This window comes from Sphaeramia orbicularis, chromosome 22, assembly GCF_902148855.1.
Source record: "Sphaeramia orbicularis chromosome 22, fSphaOr1.1, whole genome shotgun sequence".
Lineage (NCBI taxonomy): Eukaryota > Metazoa > Chordata > Actinopteri > Kurtiformes > Apogonidae > Sphaeramia > Sphaeramia orbicularis.
Genome location: NC_043978.1, coordinates 28,418,172 through 28,440,263, shown reverse-complemented (window position 1 = coordinate 28,440,263; position 22,092 = coordinate 28,418,172). Strand labels below are relative to the sequence as shown.

General features: G+C 38.8%; 1 protein-coding gene and 1 pseudogene across 1 annotated transcript; both read right to left on the bottom strand.

The window, feature by feature from the left end:
- Nucleotides 1-5,622: 5,622 nt before the first annotated feature.
- Nucleotides 5,623-11,088, bottom strand: LOC115414257 (B2 bradykinin receptor-like). The gene is made up of 2 exons (XM_030127530.1): nucleotides 10,967-11,088; nucleotides 5,623-8,604 (listed from the first exon to the last, which is right to left on the bottom strand). Exons 1-2 carry the CDS (start codon nucleotides 10,981-10,983, stop codon nucleotides 7,566-7,568), a joined length of 1,056 nt encoding a protein of 351 aa, XP_029983390.1. The 5' UTR covers nucleotides 10,984-11,088; the 3' UTR covers nucleotides 5,623-7,565.
- A 4,648-nt stretch (nucleotides 11,089-15,736) lies between these two features.
- On the bottom strand, nucleotides 15,737-20,932 carry LOC115414256 (B2 bradykinin receptor-like; annotated as a pseudogene).
- Nucleotides 20,933-22,092: the final 1,160 nt, after the last annotated feature.

Genomic DNA, 22,092 nt, shown 5'->3' with positions numbered 1-22,092 from the left:
AGCTTGTTAGCAGCTGCCTGCATTAGTGGTGGCAGGCGTCTTTCCGTGTCAGGTCCACGAACCCAACACAACACCGCCGTTTTCCGTCGGGGGCTCAAGTCAGACGCCTCAAGGCAAAGAAAGCCCGTGTTTGGAAAGACGTTCTGTCTGAGACGTGGTATTGTAGACGAGAGAGCCAGGCTTCACGTCAACATTAGCGCGTAGTCCCGGTAGCGGAAGCCGAGTCCTCTCCCAGAGAGGGGAGGGGATGGTGCGTGGACAGATGCGTTCATTTGCGTACCCGGAAGCAGGCCAGAACGGCCTGTTCTTAGGAGGGCTGGTGAGAGAGACTTTTTCGACCGCTGAAACTCGAAAAAAAGGATGATTTTGGGTCGAACAAACTAAATACTATGTTTTGGGCTTCTGAGACTAATGACGTGACTGAAAAATAGCATAATACGGGACCTTTAAATCTTGAGTTACAGTGAATGTTAAAATTCAGTCCTGAATGTTTGTGCCTAATAACAATGGAAACCATTTAACTTAGAGACCCTCTTAAAAGATAAATAAATAATACTAATCATCTCCTAGTTTTGCATTAAAAACTATCATTTTAGAGAATTTCCTGCCCCTCAATACTTTATTTCCATTTCCTTCATTTATGCCCATTATTTTTGAAATATTGAACCTTTTACTTTGGCTGATTAATTAGGTCAAAGTGTTATTGTGTTATTCCAGTAACATTAATGATGAAACAATGTAGACAGAAATGCATTAAAATGACCCCTTATTGTAATATGAGTCTCATATCCTGCACAGATCCAGTGTAAACTTGGTAAATTACCCCCAGAGTGTAGGATAACAGGAAAAAAAAAACATCTGAGTGGTTTCATTAATCATAGCCGCACCACGTTCTTTCATGTGTTCTGATTTGTGGCTTTTATAGTGCATTTATTTGTTTGTAACTCGTGGCTCTGCTTTCCCTAGACTGTTATAAACTGCTACTACTCAAAAACAACTGGGGAAAAGCTAAGCACCAACACCTGCATCCTTTACTGGAAGAGGAAAACCACATCTTTTTCATCCCACAAATGGGCATGATAAAGTGTCGAGGATAAGGCCAAGATTGGTGACACACCCTAAGAAAGTAGAAGTGATTAATGTGATAAATACACAACATGACAGCGCTTTGGCCGCACTGAACCATAGTGTTTGTGGAGCAGATGTTCCGCAGGATCGTCCCCTGTAGCTCATGTATGTGCTTGTTGTGCGTGTCCTTTGTATTCTATAACCCCTCAGTTTTTCTCTGAGTTTGTGTAAGGCAGGTTAGTTAGCAGTGACTAAATCCAGCAGGCCGTGGTACAAGCTAATACTACGATGATGTAAGAAAAACCGGAATCCTTTGTATAGTTAAACCTATCATATACCAGTATGACTTAGTCGTCAGTGTTGGGAGTAACATGTTACAAAAGTAATGCATTACAGTAACAGATTACGTTTTGCTGTATACGCAGTAGTGTAAGGCATTACTAATCAATTTTTAGTAATATTTTACTTTGTACAGTTCAATAGCGCTTGCATTACAACACTCTTTTTGCCCATAATTTAACTGCTCAAATTGAAAAAAACAACAAAAAAAAACAAGACCAGGAGACCTTAAGGCAGTGTTTTCAACTGTGGGTCAGGACCCCACGTGGGATCGCCTGGAATTCAAATGGGGTCACCTGAAATTTCTAGTAAATGATTAAAAAAAAAAATTACTGATAAAACCTATATGGTGAGTTGACAGAGACATCCGCCAGTACATGAAAGACACGGACAAAGTGAAGCTGAAACTGAAGCCCTGTGGTACTGTTTATCTTTTCAATGTTCATTGTGGTCAGTTTCAGATGCTGCAGCTCTTTCATATTCATAGTTTGCGTTATTGTTTGTTCAGTATTAATTGTCAGCCTCGTAATCCAAGCTGGACTGAATGTACATATCCTGACCAAGGAAATAAATTCTCACTTTGTGCAGTAATTACACCTGGCTTTTCTGCCTCCATCCATAGTAATATACATATATGGACTAAATGTCGTCTAAATTAATGTTTATTTGCAACATAGTATAGCAAACTATTACATGATCAAAAACAAATTAATTTTAGCAAAAAGAAAATGTCTCCATTTGAATGACCGGGGTCGCCAGAAATTTGTGATGTTAAAATGGGGTCACAAGCCAAAAAGTGTTGGGAACCAGTGCCTTGAGGAATCAACATAGAAAATGTTAAAAAATGCAAGCATTCTGTTGGGATTTGAACATTGTAGACTGTAGTGTTACTTACTGAACTACTGGTCCACATGTACTTCAGGGTGCAATTTATGTGTCCTAAGGTTCTCTTATCTCTTGTATTTGTGTGTGTGGGGGGGGGTTTCTACTCCACACACACCATTTATGACAAGAGTCTGTATGTGACTCTAAAGTAATACAGGAGTCATGTGATGCATTACATTCTGGGACAGTATTATTGTAAGGTAAGGAATTACTTTTAAATAACAGTTAGCAAGTAATCTGTACTGTATGGAAGTAACTTGCACAACACTGCCTATTGTACCTTATATAGGCTACTTAATGCTTATCACAAAAGCATGTTTTAATTCTACAAGCTTCAACAATGTGACTTTTGCACACTCAGCTAATCTCGAAAAGGAAACGCGTAGCAGTATCCAGGCGTCCTAGACAACAATAACCTGTATTGCAATGTAACGGAGTTAATTTATGTAGTGTGGGATTCCACTTGCCATCTCACACTGTTTTATTGTATTAATTACAATTTTATTTTATGGCCAGTTGAACACAACACCCCTGCAGACTAGGGTCGTGCATCCCTGGAGATAGCAACAGTTTCGCTGTGCTGTCTACCTGCTTAGCAGTGTGAGAACAAGGCTTGGGTGATACTAATGAGACTGACTGTATACTTTTCTGCAGGAATAAACGCAACTGTCCAAAGAAGTTGGTTTTGTCATATCTAACACAACGCACCACATACAACCGCTACACACATACAACTTACATCTGTATACATCCTGTGCTGGGTGGATGAGTATCCTGTTTATCTCAGTGTATATATTCTCTTCGTAACTAAAATGACGCTCCTCTGTGTTCTGTGTGGCCGAGCTCCCTCTGGCTGCAAGATACAATAAACCAACCACTTGAATCTTCATTTCTACTTCTCATAAACATTGACGCTTCCACAAGGATGAACAGGAGTGGGAGAGAGGGAGTTTATAATAAATATAATCGCTGCTCTTTTTTAGTTTAGTCATTTCTCAGATTCTGTAATTGGGTGTTCTATGAAAATGGTCCCTAAAAACAGGAAATGGGAACTAAAAATTCAAATCAGATGTAGACTAATGTTATGAAGCAAGTTTGGTCTAGTAAAAAGAAATATATTTACTGAGATAAAAGAGCAACTATTTTTCCGATAAACACATTTTTATATTCTTTTTATGCAAAAATCGGCACACAATCAAACTAATTATGCAAGGCAGAGTGTTTCACAAAAATGACCGCTGTTGCAAAATCACTTACAATTTATTTGTGTTTAAATAGGCAGGTTCCGCATGTAACATGAGTGGACACAATGGGTACACACGAAACCTGGAAGGAGACTGAGATTCATGAAAAACCCACATGTCTGGATTAGAAAACCACTAGGATTGTCAAATTTAACACTGTCTTTATTTATAGCGGTATATAAGACCATTTCAAGTGATGTTTTCAAGATAAAATGCACTGACACCTACGTATTTTTTCATGTCCCAATTTTGGTCCATTTTTTTATTAAAAATTAATTTTGGGGTTGGTCTGTATGGTCTTTTAATTTTCTATATTGTTCTGTATTAGTGTAGATGAGATGTTTTGTGATGGAGTTGAGTGGTTGTGAGGGGGTTGGAATTTTAAAAGCAAGGGTTCTTCCATCCTCGTTTCAAACCATGTGTTTATCAGTCAGTTGTCGGTAAGTGTTATTCTGTGGTAGCAAGTTTGAAGTAAATATGTGAACTGAACCTGAACTGAACTGAACTAATGGCTCAGAGCAAGAGTATTAGTTTTTTTTTTGCATTTATCTGAGGTCAACATTAAGTACTCTTGGGGGGACATATGTCTACATTTCTCTTTTATTATTGGTTTCTAAAAGCTGGTAAAGTGCCAGGTCCAACGGAACCCAGTTTCACAGAAGCACCCAAACTGCAGTTTCAGTTCCTCTAGTCAGTTTGAAAATAACACTGACTGCCAAATACCAGCGGTTCCAAAACCAAGGGTGACACATGGAGGATGTACTCCACTGTATGTAAACATGTTCTTAACCCGATACCACTATTTGGACCAAGAGGGTTAGAGTGTGTATTTCATATATTTCATTAATTTACTGATCATGTAGAGGCTCAGCAAAGCACAGAGTAAATTCAGAGGTTATTGTACAGGATAAGAATGGAAAAAAACTGAAGAAAAAGTGACTTTTTCAGCAAAATTTATCATTAACTAAGCATCACAAGCAATTTACCACCACTGTCATGTATCAAACTACATGGGTTTTATTGGTGAATCAGTGTTGCAGAAGATGGCAGATGGGTCATATTGATGGCCATGGAAAGCTGAGAAACCTGCCTTTCATTGTAATTATTTAACATTTTAGATCAGTAGATGCTTGTGATCACTGGCAGCTGTTATGTCTTTGTATAGGGGGTTGGACCAAAATAATGGAAACACCTTAAAAAATCAACAAAATATAATTTAATATGGTGTAGGTCTGCCTTTTGCGGCAATTACAGCCTCAATTCTCCGAGTATTGATTCATACAACTTGTGAATTGTTTCCAAAGGAATTTTAAGCCATTCTTCAGTTAGAATACCTCCAACTCTTTTAGAGACGATGGCGGTGGAAATCGACGTCTTACTTGAATCTCTAAAACTGACCATAAATTGCTCATAATGTGATGTCTGGGGACTGTGCCGGCATACGAGATGCTCAACTTCATTAGAATGTTCCTCATGCCATTCTTTAACAATTCTAGCTGTATGGATTGGGGCATTATCATCTTGAGGTGAAGGTGGTTTCCATTATTTGTCCAACCCCTGTATGTTAAGGATATTAAAACACACGATCACTTATCAGTCTGAAACTGATGACTTGTGCACAATGAGGACCAAAAAATAGAACTTTGTGTGGGTGTGTGTTGAGTAATTGATTCATAAACACATATCGTGGCAGTTTCAGGTCATGTAATCTCTGTGATCATCTAATTACATATTAATCTGTTGCATTATATAAAATTTTTTGTCATATTTCCATGTTTGAATCTGTGTTGATCTGGGTCGAAAGAATTTAGAAACTTTAACAATAAGAGATTGTGACATTTCTTGTATTTACGATGAAGATGTCTGTGAAAAATTTAAATAAATAACAACAAAACAAAATTAAAAAAAAGAGTAACATTGACCAAATTGTTATTTTAAATATTAGTATCAACCAAGAAGTTTACAATCAGTTCATCTGTAATAACTAGTGATGCTTTGTTTTGTTCATTTAATTTAATTTGTTATAGCCACTGGTCATTGTGTATACCTCACAAACAACAACAACAGCGACAAAAAGATGTTGACTTAATTCAGTCTTTACTAGATTTGTACAAGCTCAGTACAGAAGAATTATTGATAACAAAGAGTCATTAAAGCATGGCAGACTGTGGAAGACAGTGAAATAAAAACAATAAATAGTGTCAGACATTTTTGAAACATTACCCAAAAAATGTACTGTTCCACAACTGTACATTTTTAAAGTCACTGAGTATGAACATAGAGGAATCAAGATGCCATTTTTGGAATAAATTCCGATATAGTGAACAATTCCAGTGATTAATTGTTGTTGCATCTTCCTAGATATTCTATTAAAGTGTTAAAACATGTCATCACATTTTACATGCAAATAAACAAAAGAATGCATTGCTTCTCCTACTATGTTTATTAAAGTACTGTGTAACGTAGCCAACAGTGTGTCCTGCTGACGATACAATGCATATTATGCACTTTGCACTTACAATTCATTCGACATTTTATGGAAACACAGCTATCAGCCAGCAGAATTACATGAAATGCTACCAAGTAAATTCAAGTACATGATATATGCGAACACATACAGTTTTGTTTATAATAATATTCACTTTGTGTATTGTATGGACAGAGTAATTTGCTGGGTTATGTAGCAGACTACCTGAGAGACTACATATGAACATGCTGTACAGTTGATATGAATGTGGAAATGGGCTGTTGAGAACCATCTCACTAGGCTGAAAACATCGACTCAATCCCAATTCACCCCTTAGCCCTAACCCTTACCCCTACCCCTTGCACTTGACACTACCCCTTCAAACGGAGCTGCAAGAGTTAGGGGTTGAAACATTGTCCCATGAAATGGGACGACCCTTCGTGACCTGTTATGCCATCAGCAGTCATTGATGCCGCTATTAACAGATGTGAAAACTTTGTTTCTGAAAATTTTCATCATGCCGTCAGTAGCTGTAACTGTCTTTGTTGCATGGGCTTTGGTTATCTTTTTGTGGCTATCAACTATAAACCGCAGAAATGTGATCTATAACACATTGAAACAGCATTAAACGGTCGATCAAACTATGAAGTTATTTACAGAGAAAATACGTTCATTTGTGTATTTCTTTCATCCCACTGCTGTACATTTTTTGTTGTGTTCACCTCCATCTTGCCAATGATTCTAACAGAATTATAGGAGATTTCTCCTACCCCTCCATTCGTAGTGTGGTCCTGAAATATCTCCATTTCGAGGGCTATACAGTCCTCCACCTTAGCCCTTCCCCTCCGACTAATTAAGAATTGGGACATATGTACGTGCAAAACAGAGGGGTAGGAGTAAGGGGGTGGGCCAAGGGGTGAATTGGGATTCAGCCACAATCTTTCAGCCCTGGAGGTCAGGATACAGATGTTGTAGTTAAGTCAAAAATATACACACTTGTACATATTTGTGTTCTTTATCATGCTTAACATTTTTGATGGTTGGAGTGATAAAAACACACTGTAACATGTACTGCATTCTGGTGAGATCTGTGGAGTTGACGTGTCATACAGGTTTGGGTTAAAATGACAGAAGGCAGTGTTCAGACTAAGTGATAAATATCTCATAAATATCTTACAAAAACATGATTAATTGCACCTCTGTCTTCTATCCTCTTTCACTTTCTGAAAGACAAGCTCATGCACAAGGGGGTGCAATTCCTCTTATGATCTAATAGTAACTTATGCACATGTTTAAACAGGTTAAAATCTGGAACAAACACAAGCGTAATTACAGACTGCACAGATAAAATGTACGCCACCATCCTGGTAAAGATCACTGCTCAGACATGAAGGGTGCTTTGTGTGTATATCGTAGCCTAGACCCAGAGTCTATTAAAATACAATCAGTAGTGTCTTGTTAGGAACGTGTTTGGGTCAGGCTCAGGTAATTAAGCTTGAACAAGGTGCAACATCAAATGAAAAATCCATTAACATCTCAGACACAGACAAAATGGTAAACCTTCATATGCTTGTTTTTGTCGAGGCTGAGCTGGTGGTCAGTCGTGTGGATGATGATTTTGTCTCGGTGTATCTCTTGGAGACTTCTCGCATTTTTGTACGGAAATTCTTTCCTACGATCACATACAGGATAGGGTTCAGAACACTGTTAAAAAAGGCAAAATAGTTAAAGGTGTGCATGCAGATGTCGAAGACTCGGACAACTTCACAGCTGCTATTTCCAGGGATGATTCCAGTCCTTAGGAAGATTTCTATCATCCTCATTATGTGAAATGGCACCCAGCAGATCAGAAATGCCACCAGCACTACCAGCACCAGAAAAGTAGCCTTATGCTCTACTTTCTGAATCCTGGCACCCTCCACTGGTCGATTTTTCAAAGCTTGAATGATCTTGACGGTGCAGCAGGAAATGATGGCAACTGGGATGATGAAGCCGAACACGGTCTGAAGCCCCTCATTTGTATAAAATACATTTGGACTGCAACCAAAAGAGCATTCAGAAGAATTAGTTTCAGGGTAATCTTTGACTTTTCTGCATATGAGCGTGGGGATACCGAGGATCAAACCAAAACACCAGACCAGCACACAACCAAGTTGAGCACATTTTCGGCTGCGTATTCTATCATGAGACAGTGGATGCACCAGGGCCAAAAAACGGTCTATGCTAACCAGAACAAGGAAGTAGATGCTGCAGTTGGCGTTCATGACAATGCAAAGGTTGACCAGTCGACACATGTGGAGACCGAAGAACCAGCTGTATTTGTTGGCTATGGTGACAGCCCAGAAGGGCATAAAGCACATCAGGAGGAGGTCAGCAGCCGCCATGTTGCTCAGGTAGATCTCTGGTACGGTGCAGGCCTTCTTGTGGAGCCAGAACACCAACAGGACCAGAATATTAAGTACAATTCCCAGCACAGAGATGATGAGAACATACACAGGCACCACAGTGTAGATCATCTGGTCAGTCTCTGTTTCAGGACATTTGTTGCTGGTATTTACCAGATCTTCATTTATGGTAGTGTTGGTGATGTCAGCTGGGAAACTGTGGAACAATAGAGGAAGTTAAACACAGCTGAAATCACATAAAAAAAGAATATATGATATGAAAAGGGCTAACAACTTAAAAAACAATACACATCCTTTCATGTGCACAGTGATGGAGGGAAATTTGTACGTAAACAACTGGTAGTGACTTGTCTCTGTTAAATACATAGAATATTTCACACACTATAAAGAGGAAAAATGGCTTTTATCAACTGTTACTTGTGCCCCCTGTTGGTGACTCTCTGCCTCTGCTTTATTTGTGTATAACCTGTCTCTTCTCTGTCCATGAAGCAGCTGATTAGATCCACCTGAGGCGATGACTGGAGGCAGGGTATAAGAGTGGAGAGAGGAGAGTGGAACAGGAGCTCCTGACATGGAGACATGTTTCTCTTTCGTTTATCATTTTTGCATAAAGCTTTGAGTTACAGGTTTCCAGTGGTCCTGTTGTCGGTTTTAGTCCTTAGGTAAGTTTTGACTTTTTGGTTAAGTTAGGGCACAGAGTTGGATCCAACGGCCGACTGTGTGACTTGGTCCAATACTTTTCCCACCTTTTGTTACTTTGACCAGGGTCTCCAACTCGTTTATGATTAAAATCACTTGCTTTGTAGTTTTTCGCCCGTGGCATCTTATATGTTGTGGTCTGACTGAACCTTAAGTTATTTTTCCCCTTGAGACTGTAACCTCAACATGATTTGTATCCCTATGAATATGTTAGAATATTCTGACTACAACTTTTTTGTGTATTTTGTTGTTAGAGAAACAAAATGCTACATTTACATGAGACATTTGGAGCCACAGCATAATTAAAACATTTGATTGAAGTGTTTTTAAGTTCCAAGGTTTAAAAAAAGGAAATAAAAAAGAGATGGTTTTAATTGCTGTTGTTGCTCTTGGTGAGTAATGTGCACATTTAAGACTAAACATGTTGAGACTGATGAGGAAAAAAAAGGCTAGTGATTAATATTGACATATAGTAGGCCTGTAACGTTACACATACCGAACTGAGCCATTTCGGTACACACCTGTTCGGTTTGGTACACAAACGAAATTTGAATCGAAATGGCACGGTGTGTTGAGAAAAAGAAAGAGGAAGGAAAGATATTGTTCGATTCGGAACTTTAAATCCGTGCAAGTTCCACATGGACATATTGAAGGAGCTGACATTGACCCGAAATATGAATTAGCTGCTGATATATGGAAAAAAAACAACAAAAATGATGTCAACCTGGAAGGAAGAGACAGAAGACCCTCCACCATCATTACAGTCCTGTTTGGGATCACTACGGGTTCCCGGTCAAAGAGACGCTGATAAGACGAACATTGTTGGCCGCCTATGTCTGGTTATTCTCAATCACTTACACCTCTTCTCTCTCTCTCTCTCTCTCTCTCTCTCTCTCTCACTCACTCACTCACTCACTCACTCACTCACTCACTCACTCACTCACTCACTCACTCTCTCACACACACACACACACACACACACACACACACACACACACACACACACACACACGTTGTATAATAGAGGAATAGAACCCGGGAGTTGGACATTGAAAGTATTTAAAGTTTCCCTTTTGTTTGACACCAGTGTTATGGACCTCCACGTAAATAACTGCCCACCCCCCCACCCCATGTTTTAGATGAAGTGCACCCTGCACACACACACACAAAAATACACACAGTGTCCTAAACAATTTATCTGTCCTAAAAGAAGTAATTTGGTTAATTTTGTTGTCAGTGTTGCTCTTCAGTTTGTTAAAACAGAATACCAGTTTGCCCTCTTGTTAATGTTGCACTTCATGTGGAATTATTTGTTGTTATTTTTATGCAAAATGTGAACTGACAGAACTGTGATTAGACTTTTGTTGTTTGTTTAATACTACCTTTCAGGGAAAAGTGCAATACTAATGTTTAAAGTACATTTAGTAATATTTTATTTATTTTATTTTCTATTTAATTTATAGCAGCAGAATTATATTACTCCTGTTTTTCTATATTCTATTGTCTCCACAAACTGGGGGGAAAATGTTCAAAAATTCATAATAATGTATTAAAGATATTTTGAGGGGTTTTCTTTCTTCCTGTACTGAACCAAAAAAAAACAAACCATAGCTTTGAAAACCGAAAACGTACCAAACCAAAAATTTTGTGTACCGTTACAGACCTAGCATATAGACACTGTAATTATGTAACTATGAAAGTGCTCATTTCAAACAGCGTCAGGAATTTGCTTCTGTGTTTAAGAGAGCTTTGTCACATTCATCAGTAAAGTGGTTTGAATCTACTTTGCAGTGAGGAAAAACCCAGTAGGTATAAAACATGCACAAGTTATAAACAAAGCAAATGAACCTTTAACATACCTTGTAGGCAGAGCCATTGTCCCAGTTTTAGATTAAGTCCAGATGTGAACTGTGGAGAGATCTGTCTAACCAATCTGTACAAGTTCTTGCTGCTGCTCTGCTCAGTCTGTCGCTGACTCGCTCTACAGTATTATAGGAGGAAATAGAAGTTTAAGGTGATGTCAGAGAAACCTTGGCTATCACTCAAGTGCCTGCCCCTCCTCCTTCATTCTCTCCCTCTCCCCCTTTTGTTTTTTTTTTTTTGCATTGCTAACACAATTTGTTGATGTGTTGAGTGATTCTTGTACTTACTGTAGTTCACTCATAGAAATACTCTAAAATTCAAAATTTCCACCTTAGTGTGTTATTGGAGGACATAACTGGACTTTATTCATTCATTCATTCATTTTCTGAACCCGCTTTATCCTCACTAGGGTCATGGGGGTCGCTTGGAGCCTATCCCAGCTACATAGGGGCGAAGGCGGGGTACACCCTGGACAAGTCGACAGTTCATCGCAGGGCTGACATATAGAGACAAACAATCACTCTCACATTCACACCTATGGGCAATTTAGATTAACCAATTAACCTATTCGTGCATGTTTTTGGATTGTGGGAGGAAGCCGGAGTACCTGGAGAGAACCCACGCAGACACGGGGAGAACATGCAAACTCCACACAGAAAGGTCCCACCCCCGTCGTGTTGGAATCGAACCCAGGACCTTCTTGCTGTGAGGCACGAGTGCTAACCACTGCACCACCGTGTCGACTTTATTACTTTTGTGAAATTTTTCAATTTTTTAATTGTGTTGCAAAGCAAGGTCAATAAAGTTACCATATTTGGTTCCTCACCCATAAGTGGCAAAAAAAAAAAAGAAAAAAAAAAATCTAAGTCAATATACAGGGTGTCACAAAAAAAATGTATATGCACTTTAAATGATTGTAAAGTAGGTGTTTATTAAAATTCACTACATTTTCAAAATGTAATAGAATTTACAAACATAATTTTATTGTTTTGTCACCACCTGTTCCTGCATTCACGTTCAATGGCTGCTCTCAATTCAGCAACTATTGCAGGTCTCATAACGTTATCTTTGTCTTTTAGATATCCCCATAAAAAAAGTCTAATGGTGTGAGGTCTGGTGAACTTGCCAGCCAGGTGGATTGGATGAAGGGGTTTCATTGAATACCCTCTGCGTTCACCAGGCACGCAAATACCAAGGGAACTGTTTTGTGATGTGTGTGATTCCATTGCTTGGCGTTGTCAGCAGTGTCTGGACCAGAACGGACGTCAGTTTGAGAGCAGGCAGTGACAAAACAATAAAATGATGTTTGTAAATTCTATTTTTGAAAATGAAATGAATTTTAATAAACACCTACTTTACAATTATTTAAAGTGTGTATACATTTTTTTGGGACACCCTGAATATAAAATACAAGAAAAACACATGCAGTGTATGTAAAAGGAACGTGTACTTTAGAACATTAGAACATCACTTTTAGAACATTAGACCAACATCAGTGCTGATCCAGACCCCTGTCCACATCCACATTCTCCCTTTGAACATCAGTCCTTACATTAGTACCATTACTTCATGGTACCTAACAAAGCAGGTCCACTCACTGTTCATGCAGAGGTGGACCTTACAGACCCTGTAGACCACATTGGACCTGAGATTGTTGACTCACTGTCCTCAATGGAACTGTTGCTGTCACTGTCTTGTAGTGTATGTGGAAGTTACCAAAAATAGTCACTTGCCCGATAAAGGGTTAAAATACTGTTTGTTTGTTTTTTTAATATACATTATTTCTTGATACTTTGTAAAAGTTGGTTATATTTACTGTTACTACAGACTGAAATGCCCAGGAGTGTTTTTGCCAAAAGGCAGTTCAGAATTCCCTTTTAGTTTTATTTTAATGATTTTTCTTTTTCTTTTTTTTTGCAGTTACTGAGTTGTTATGAGTTGCATAAAACACAGAGCAAAGGTCAATATAGCTCGTCTATAAAGGCATGTTCAAATCAGATAAGATGAGAATTTATTTATTCTACTATGAGAGCTGGCATGTCAACATACACACACACACACACACACATGCACACACACACCCTCTCTCTCTGAACTACTGTTCAGGGTGAGGGCTGGCATCTAGGTTAGTTACTGCCCCTTGTAGGCAGGGCTAGAGAGAGCTCCCCACCTTTATAAGGACAAGTTTAAGCAATAAGAGCCTGTTTGTTTGAGGTCTGGTAGATGTGTGATGGGACTGCTTCATCTGTGCAGGTATGGGAGAGTTGGAGAGCTTTATTTGGTATTTTGACAAGAATCTAACCAGTATTCTTCTACAGAACTGTGGTGCAGCTGTTTCCTCCATCAACCCTGTTGAGTGTTCTGTAGGCCCATGCTGAAGAGGTGGGCTGCAGATAATGTTTTTTTTTTTTTTTTTTTTTTTTTTAAGTCTGCCCACAACATAAGAATCATTAGTGATTTGTCCAATTTAATCCCTTAGGACATGAGTCAGCCTTCACCCTCTTCCCTGTATCTGCAGTATTAGCCAGTCAGCTCCACCAGGTAACAGTAACTTATGGTAATGTAGGAGGGTTTTTCTCTGAGGCATGTTTGCCAGTCAATATAATGTCTGTATTTTCCTTCTTCAGACTTACTACCAGACTGCTGCTTTGCCTGAACCAATGTGCCATGCGGTCCAGTTGAAGTCTCATGATAGTTTTTTTTCTATTAGTGTGAACTGAACCCAGTTCATCATGAGCTGTCTGTCATTGTTTCTCTGCCACTTGTTTTTATTGTGCGATCTGATCGTGGCAGTTATCTATGAACCAACCGTTGTTAAAATTGTATTTTCTTCTGTTTGTTTGTCAGGCAGTGGGAGGATCTGCGGGGAGTATCTGTAGTATAGCACCCTTAGTAGTTTGAAGGTTTACCTCAATTGTTGCAGTGATTTGCAGTGATCACAGTGTGCACGCGGTAGTTGCTATTGGGTCTTGCTATAGACTCCCCTCGGTGAGTACCCTGTCTGATCCTTTTTCCACTAGCAGATCGTGTGTCCTACACATCCTGCTGGTCCTAATCTACTGTAATCTGTCAAATCCATTACTTTGTAGTTTTCAATACTTATTAGTCATGCAGTATTAAAGGCATTGTTTTAAAACTAATTATGGTTCTTCTCTCTTATCATCAGGTCATCACCATCTCCTGGTACCATTTTGCATAATAAACATTGTCATTTTGACTTGAATGCACGTCTCTGGCCCCTCCTTGTACCTGGGATCAATTGGTTTGGTGGGTTTATGCAGAGACCCTCGTACTGGGGTTCATCACACTACCATGGGAAAATTGCCTGTCACCTTGTGACAGTAATGTCACAGTTGTCAGATTCATAATGAAGTCAACACACCCATAAAACTGCAATCTGTATTTGTTTAGTAAAGCTGTAACTTCATGAATTGTACTCTCACTGAGACAATATAGGCATAATATATGCTTAATTTGACTTAAAGAGTTTACAATATTTTTATTTTTTGCCCAGCTATAGATTAACATACACAAATTTTTATTGTCATCTGGGACAGGCCAGAATCATACAATGTTCACCAAACTTTAAGCAGCTTTAACCTTAAAGGTGTGTATGACTTTGGACACCAATTTGTCTTCAAATCTATAAAACCCCAGTTATAGCCTAAGTATCACAAATCCTTAAGTCTTTCCATGATTATGCATCTGAATCCCTTCCTTCACGGTGAACAGTTTCGAAGTGTACTCCACCATGAACAATCCATTAGTTTAGACAGCCAGTAGGTCACTCAGGCAGTTTCAGAAATTTGTTGCGACATGCATTGTGGTAAGCGAAGCTCCACGCAGCTGCAGTACCGAGAGGCAATGATGCCGTTTCCATGTTTGTTGCCGCTGCCGCCATAATGCGGCGCCATGGAGCTCCGCTTCCCACAACACGTCGCAACGAATTTCCGAAAATGCCCGAGTGACGTACCGGCTCTGTTTGTAAACAAATGGACTGTTTATGGTGGAGTACACTTCGAAATTGTTCACCGTGAGGGAAGAGATTCAGGTTCGTAATCATGGAAAGACTAAAGGACTTGTGATACTTAGTCTATGACTATGGTTTCATAGATTTGATGAAAAATTGGTGTCCAAAGTCATTCTCAGCTTTTACAGCTATTTAGCACAGCTTTTATTAAGTGAACTGAATGTCATGCATTAGACAATGTAAGATGTCAAATGATCAGACTGGAGCCTGTTATCCAATTGTAGACTTTCCACTATTCTCAGATGAAAATAAATAACAGTCAGGCAAACTCAGCTACTGGCACTGCAGATACTAGTGTACGTTGCCTGTTTTTAGGGGATTCTCCTGCATTTAAATAATCTGCAGATATAATTGTAAAATGGTATTGAAGAATGTGGGTCATTTTAGTGAAATGTTTCATTAGTGTAGTTGTAGAATGTCCTGCAGCACTTAGACAAAAGTTCTCCCTGTGTCTGTTTATAGATGGACTCAGTAAAACATGAGATGCTGCTTAACTGGCAGTGAATAAAAGGTAAAATAGTAGAGTGTCTGATATACTGTAGCACCCTAGGGTCATGGTCAGATTGTGGGATGTAATGTAAAGTGGTTTTAACAGCCCTCAACCCAGCCCTCCTCTGACTGATTTCACCACTGATTAGATTTCATTTGCAGTTTTACCAAGGGATGTCAGGATTCCTGTAAAATTCAGTGTCAGACTGAAAGATGTTATGAAGTGGGGCAATGGATTAGCACCAAATGAATAAATATTTTTTATTTCAGTTACGTACAAAAACACATACATATAAAGAACATACAATGAACACAGGTCTACAGTATAAGGTCTATAGTAGCAGCATCACCTGGTTCTTGGACAGAACTGTGTAACTGATTGTAGTAGTACAGTATTTTGTCTTTAATTATAAATAACAGTGAGCATACAAACAACTGGCTCATTTTAACATTAAGGAACATTTTTTTTAGTAGATGAAATGGGTATTTCTTTAGGTGAACAAGAAATATCGCAATATTCTCGTTATCACAGTGCTGTACACCCATATCACATATTGCAAGTTGTCAATATTATGCAGCTCTAATGTACAGTATTGGATGGAAATTTGCATATTGTTGCTGTCAGGTAGAAACCCCTTATGTCCAAAACGGTTATTTTTTGGAAAACTAGAAAAAAACGATGTATATTCTAAATAAATGAATGGAGTTAAGAGATGTAAACACAAGCAGTTTTCCACACTTTTCATTGGTTAAGTATTTCGAAAACCACCAGGCTAACATGTAGACTGAGCAATAGAATCATTTTATGACAAAAAAAAAACAAAAATCAAAAATGGACTTACAAGGTTTCTGCCTGACAGCAATGATGTTTTACTCAACACATTGTGCACTGAGGGCTTTTAGCAACACAGTTTCTATATATACTGTATGTTATGTATTTGTTGAGAACTTTTTTTTCTGTTTGTAAGAGAAATAAAGCAGGGCATTTGATGGAGACATTTGGAGCCACAGCAGTATTACAATGTGTGACTAAGTCCTAGGTTTTGTGGTAAAACGCCAGGTGCCTTTAATTGTTGTTGTTCAGTCATGACAGTTCCCAAATGATGTTTTCTCTATTTAATCTTTCTTAGGTGATTTATCACCATTTATTACAATATTATCCTGTGTATTTTGCATTTTTAAGTGAAAATCCTGTATTATCCTATATTTAATTCACTGATCATATAAATGTGAATAAAAGGTCAGATTAAAGTTGAGGGTTATTATATCAAGAACAGAGAAAACTGAAGACAAAAGTGAAAAATTTAATGTTCCACAACTTTACATTTTTAAAGTCACTGAGTATGAACATAGAAGAATCAAGATGCCATTTTTGGAATAAATTCTGATATGGTGAACAATTCTAGTGATTAATTGTTGTTGCATCTTCCTAGATATTCTATTAAAGTGTTAAAACGTCATCACATTTTACATGCAAATAACCAAAAGAATGCTTTGCTTCTCCTACTGTGTTTATTAAAGTACTGTGTAACTTAACCAGCAGTGTATCCTGCTGACGATACAATGCATATTATGCACTTAGCACTTAGAATTCATTCGACATTTTATGGAAACACAGCTATCAGCCAGCAGAATTACATGAAATGCCACCAAGTAAATTTAAGTACATGACATGCAAACACATACAGTTGTGGATATAATAATCTTCACTTTGTGTATTGTATGAACAGAGTAATTAGCTGGGTTATATAGCAGACTACCTGAGAGACTACATATGAACATGCTGTACAGTTGATATGAATGTGGAAATGGGCTGTTGAGAACCATCTCACTGGGCTGAAAACATCGCCCCAATCCAATTCGCCCCTTAGCCCTAACCCTTACCCCTACCCCTTCCACTTGACACTACCCCTTGAAACGGAGCTGCAAGGGTTAGGGGTTGAAACATTCTCCAGTGAAATGGGATGACCCTTCGTGACCTGTTACGTCATCAGCAGTCATCGATGCCGATATTAACAGATGCGAAAACTGTTTCTGAAAGTTTTCATCATGCCGTCAGTAGCTGTAACTGTCTCTGTTGCATGGGCTTTGGTTATCTTTTTGTGGCTTTCAACTATAAACCGCAGAAATGTGATCTATAACACATTGAAATGGCATTAAACGGTCAATCAAATTATTAAGTTATTTACAGAGAAAATACGTTCATTTGTGTATTTCTTTCATCCCACTGCTGTACATTTTTTGTTGTGTTTACCTCCATCTTGCCAGTGATTCAAACAGAATTATGGGAAATTTCTCCTACCCCTCCGTTCGTAGTGTGGTCCTGAAATATCTCCATTTCGAGGGCTATACAGTCCGCCTCCTTAGTCCTTCCCCTCCGACTAATTGAGAATTGGGACAAGACTACCCCTTCATGTGTACGTGCAAAACAGAGGGGTAGGAGTAAGGGGGTGGGCCAAGGGGTGAATTGGGATTCAGCCACAATCTTTCAGCCCTGGAGGTCAGGATACAGATGTTGTAGTTAAGTCAAAAATATACACACTTGTACATATTTGTGTTCTTTATCATACTTCACATTTTTGATGGTTGATGGTTGGAGTGATAAAAACACACTGTAACATGTACTGCATTCAGGTGAGATCTGTGGGGTTGACGTGTCATACAGGTTTGGGTTAAAATGACAGAAGGCAGTGTTCAGACTAAGTGATAAATATCTCATAAATATCTTACAAAAACATGATTAATTGCACCTCTGTCTTCTATCCTCTTTCACTTTCTGAAAGACAAGCTCATGCACAAGGGGGTGCAATTCCTCTTATGATCTAATGGTAATTTATGCGCATGTTTAAACAGGTTAAAATCTGGAAGAAACACAAGCGTAATGACAGACTGCACAGATAAAATGTACGCCACCATCCTGGTAAAGATCACTGCTCAGACATGAAGGGTGCTTTGTGTGTATGTCGTAGCCTAGACCCAGAGTCTATTAAAATACAATCAGTAGTGTCTTGTTAGGAACGTGTTTGGGTCAGGCTCAGGTAATTAAGCTTGAACAAGGTGCAACATCAAATGAAAAATCCATTAACATCTCAGACACAGACAAAATGGTAAACCTTCATATGCTTGTTTTTGTCGAGGCTGAGCTGGTGGTCAGTCGTGTGGATGATGATTTTGTCTCAGTGTATCTCTTGGAGACTTCTCGCATTTTGTACGGAATTCTTTCCTACGATCACATAGAGGATAGGGTTCAGAACACTGTTAAAAAAGGCAAAATAGATAAAGGTGTGCATGCAGATGTCGAAGACTCGGACAACTTCACAGCTGCTATTTCCAGGGATGATTCCAGTCCTTAGGAAAATTTCTATCATCCTCATTATGTGAAATGGCACCCAGCAGATCAGAAATGCCACCAGCACTACCAGCACCAGAAAAGTAGCCTTATGCTCCATTTTCTGAATCCTGGCACCCTCCACTGGTCGATTTTTCAAAGCTTGAATGATCTTGACGGTGCAGCAGGAAATGATGGCACCTGGGATGATGAAGCCGAACATGGTCTGAAGCCCCTCATTTGTATAAATTACAGTTTCACTGCAATCAAAAGTGCAGCTAGAAAAATTAAATTGAGGGTAATCTTTCACTTTTCTGCATATGAGCGTGGGGATACACAGGATCAAACCAAAACACCAGACCAGCACACAACCAAGTCGAGCACATTTTCGGCTGCGTATTCTATCATGAGACAGTGGATGCGCCAGGGCCAAAAAACGATCGATGCTAACCAGAACAAGGAAGTAGATGCTGCAGGTGGCGTTCACAACAATGCAAAGGTTGACCAGTCGACACATGTGGGGACCGAAGAACCAGTTGTATTTGTTGGCTATGGTGACAGCCCAGAAGGGCATAAAGCACATCAGGAGGAGGTCAGCAGCCGCCATGTTGCTCAGGTAGATCTCTGGTACGGTGCAGGCCTTCTTGTGGAGCCAGAACACCAACAGGACCAGAATATTAAGTACAATTCCCAGCACAGAGATGATGAGAACATACACAGGCACCACAGTGTAGATCATCTGGTCAGTCTCTGTTTCAGGACACTGGTTGCTGTTCGATACCAGATCTTCATTTATGGTAGTGTTGGTGATGTTAACTGGGAAACTGTGGAACAATAGAGGAAGTTAAACACAGCTGAAATCACATAAAAAAAGAATATATGATATGAAAAAGGCTAACAACTGAAAAAACAATACACATCCTTTCATGTGCACAGTGATGGAGGGAAATTTGTGCGTAAACAACTGGTAGTGACTTGTCTCTGTTAAATACATAGAATATTTCACACACTATAAAGAGGAAAAATGGCTTTTATCTATTGTTACTTGTCAACTGTTGGTGACTCTCTGCCTCTGCTTTATTTGTGTATAACCTGTCTCTTCTTTGTCCATGAAGCAGCTGATTAGATCCACCTGAGGCGATGACTGGAGGCAGGGTATACGAGTGGAGAGAGGAGAGTGGAACAGGAGCTCCTGACATGGAGACACCTGTCTCTTTCGTTTATCATTTTTGCATTATGCTTTGAGTTTCCAATGGTCCTGTTGTCAGTTTTGGTTCTTAGATAAGTTTTGACTTTTTGGTTAGGTTAGGGAACAGAGTTGGATCCAACAGCCGACTGCGTGGCTTGGTCCAATACTCTTCCCACCTTTTGTTACTTTCACCAGTGTCTCCAACTCGTTAATGATTAAAATCACTTGCTTTGTAGTTTTTTGCCTGTGGTGTCTTATATGTTGTGGTCTGACTGAACCTTAAGTTATTTTTTCCCTTGAGACTGTAACCTCAACATGATTTGTATCCCTATGAATATGTTTGAATATTTTGACTACAACTTTTTTGTGTATTTTGTTGTTAGAGAAACAAAATGCTACATTTACATGAGACATTTGGAGCCACAGCATAATTAAAACATTGGATTGAAGTCTTGTTTTTAAGTTCCGTGGTTTAAAAAAAGGGAGAAAAGAAAAGGGATGGTTTTAATTAGTTGCTGCTGTTGCTGGGTAATGTGCACATTTAACACTGAACATGTTGAGACAGATGAGGAAAAAGAAAGGCTAATGCTTAATATTGGCACATTGACACTGTAATTATGTAACTGTGAAAGTGGTCATTTTAAACCACGTCAGGAATTTACTTCTGTGTTTAAGAGAGCTTTGTCACATTCATCAGTAAAGTGGTTTGAATCTACTTTGCAGTGAGGAAAAACCCAGTAGGTATAAAAAACACGCAGCACAAGTTATAAACAAAGCAAATAAACCTTTAACATACCTTGTAGGCAGGGCCATTGTCCCAGTTTTAGATTAAGTCCAGATGTGAAATGTGGAGAGCTCTGTCTAACCAATCTGTACAAGTTCTTGCTGCTGCTCTGCTCAGTCTGTCGCTGACTCGCTCTATTATAGGAGGAAATAGAAGTTAAGGTGATGTCAGAGAACCTTGGCTGTCACTCAAGTCCCTGCCCCTCCTCCTCCTTCATTCTCTCCCCCTCCTGCTGTTGTTTTCTGTTTGGTTTTTTTTGCATTGCTAACAAAATTTGTTGATGTGTTGAGTGATTCTTGGACTTGCACTACCAGTCAAAAGTTTGGCTTACCTGGTTTTTCTTTATTTTCATGACTATTTACATTGTAGATTCTCACTGAAAGCATTAAAACTATGAATGAACACATATGGAACTAGGTAGTTAAAAAAAAGTGTGACATAACTCAAAACATATTGTATATTTTAGATTCTTCAAAATAGACACATTTTGCTTTTATTACTGCTTTGCACATTCTTGGCATTCTCTTGATGAGCTTTATGAAGTAGTCATCTGAAATGGGTTCCAACAGTCTAGTAGGAGTTCCCAGTGATGCTGAGCACTTGTTGTCCATCTGTGGTCCATCTCATGTCATTTAAATGAGAAGGTGAGTCCAAACTTTTGACTGGTAGTGTAGTTCACGCATAGAAATACTCTAAAATTCAAAATTCAACCTTAGTGTGTTATTGGAGGACATAACTGGATTTGATTACTTTTGTGAAATTTTTCAAAAAAGATTTTTTAATTATGTTGCAAATCAAGGTCAGTAAAGTTACCATATTTGGTTCCTTACCCATGACTGGCAAAAAAAAAAATCCAAGAAGTCAATATACAGGGTGTCCCAGAGAAATGTATACACACTTTAAATAATTGTAAAGTAGGTGTTTATTAAAATTCATTTCATTTTCAAATTGTAAAATTATGAAATTATAAATTATAAAATACAAGAAAAACACATGCAGTGTATGTAAAAGGAACGTGTATTTTAGAACATTAGAACATCACTTTTAGAATATTAGACCAACATAAGTGCTGATCCAGACCCCTGTCCACATCCACATTCTCCCTTTGAACATCATTCCTTACATTAGTACCATTACTTCATGGTACCTAACAAAGCAGGTCCACTCACTGTTCATGCAGAGGTGGACCTTACAGACCCTGTAGACCACATTGGACCTGAGATTGTTGACTCACTGTCCTCAATGGAACTGTTGCTGTCACTGTCTTGTAGTGTATACGGAAATTACCAAAAATAGTCACTT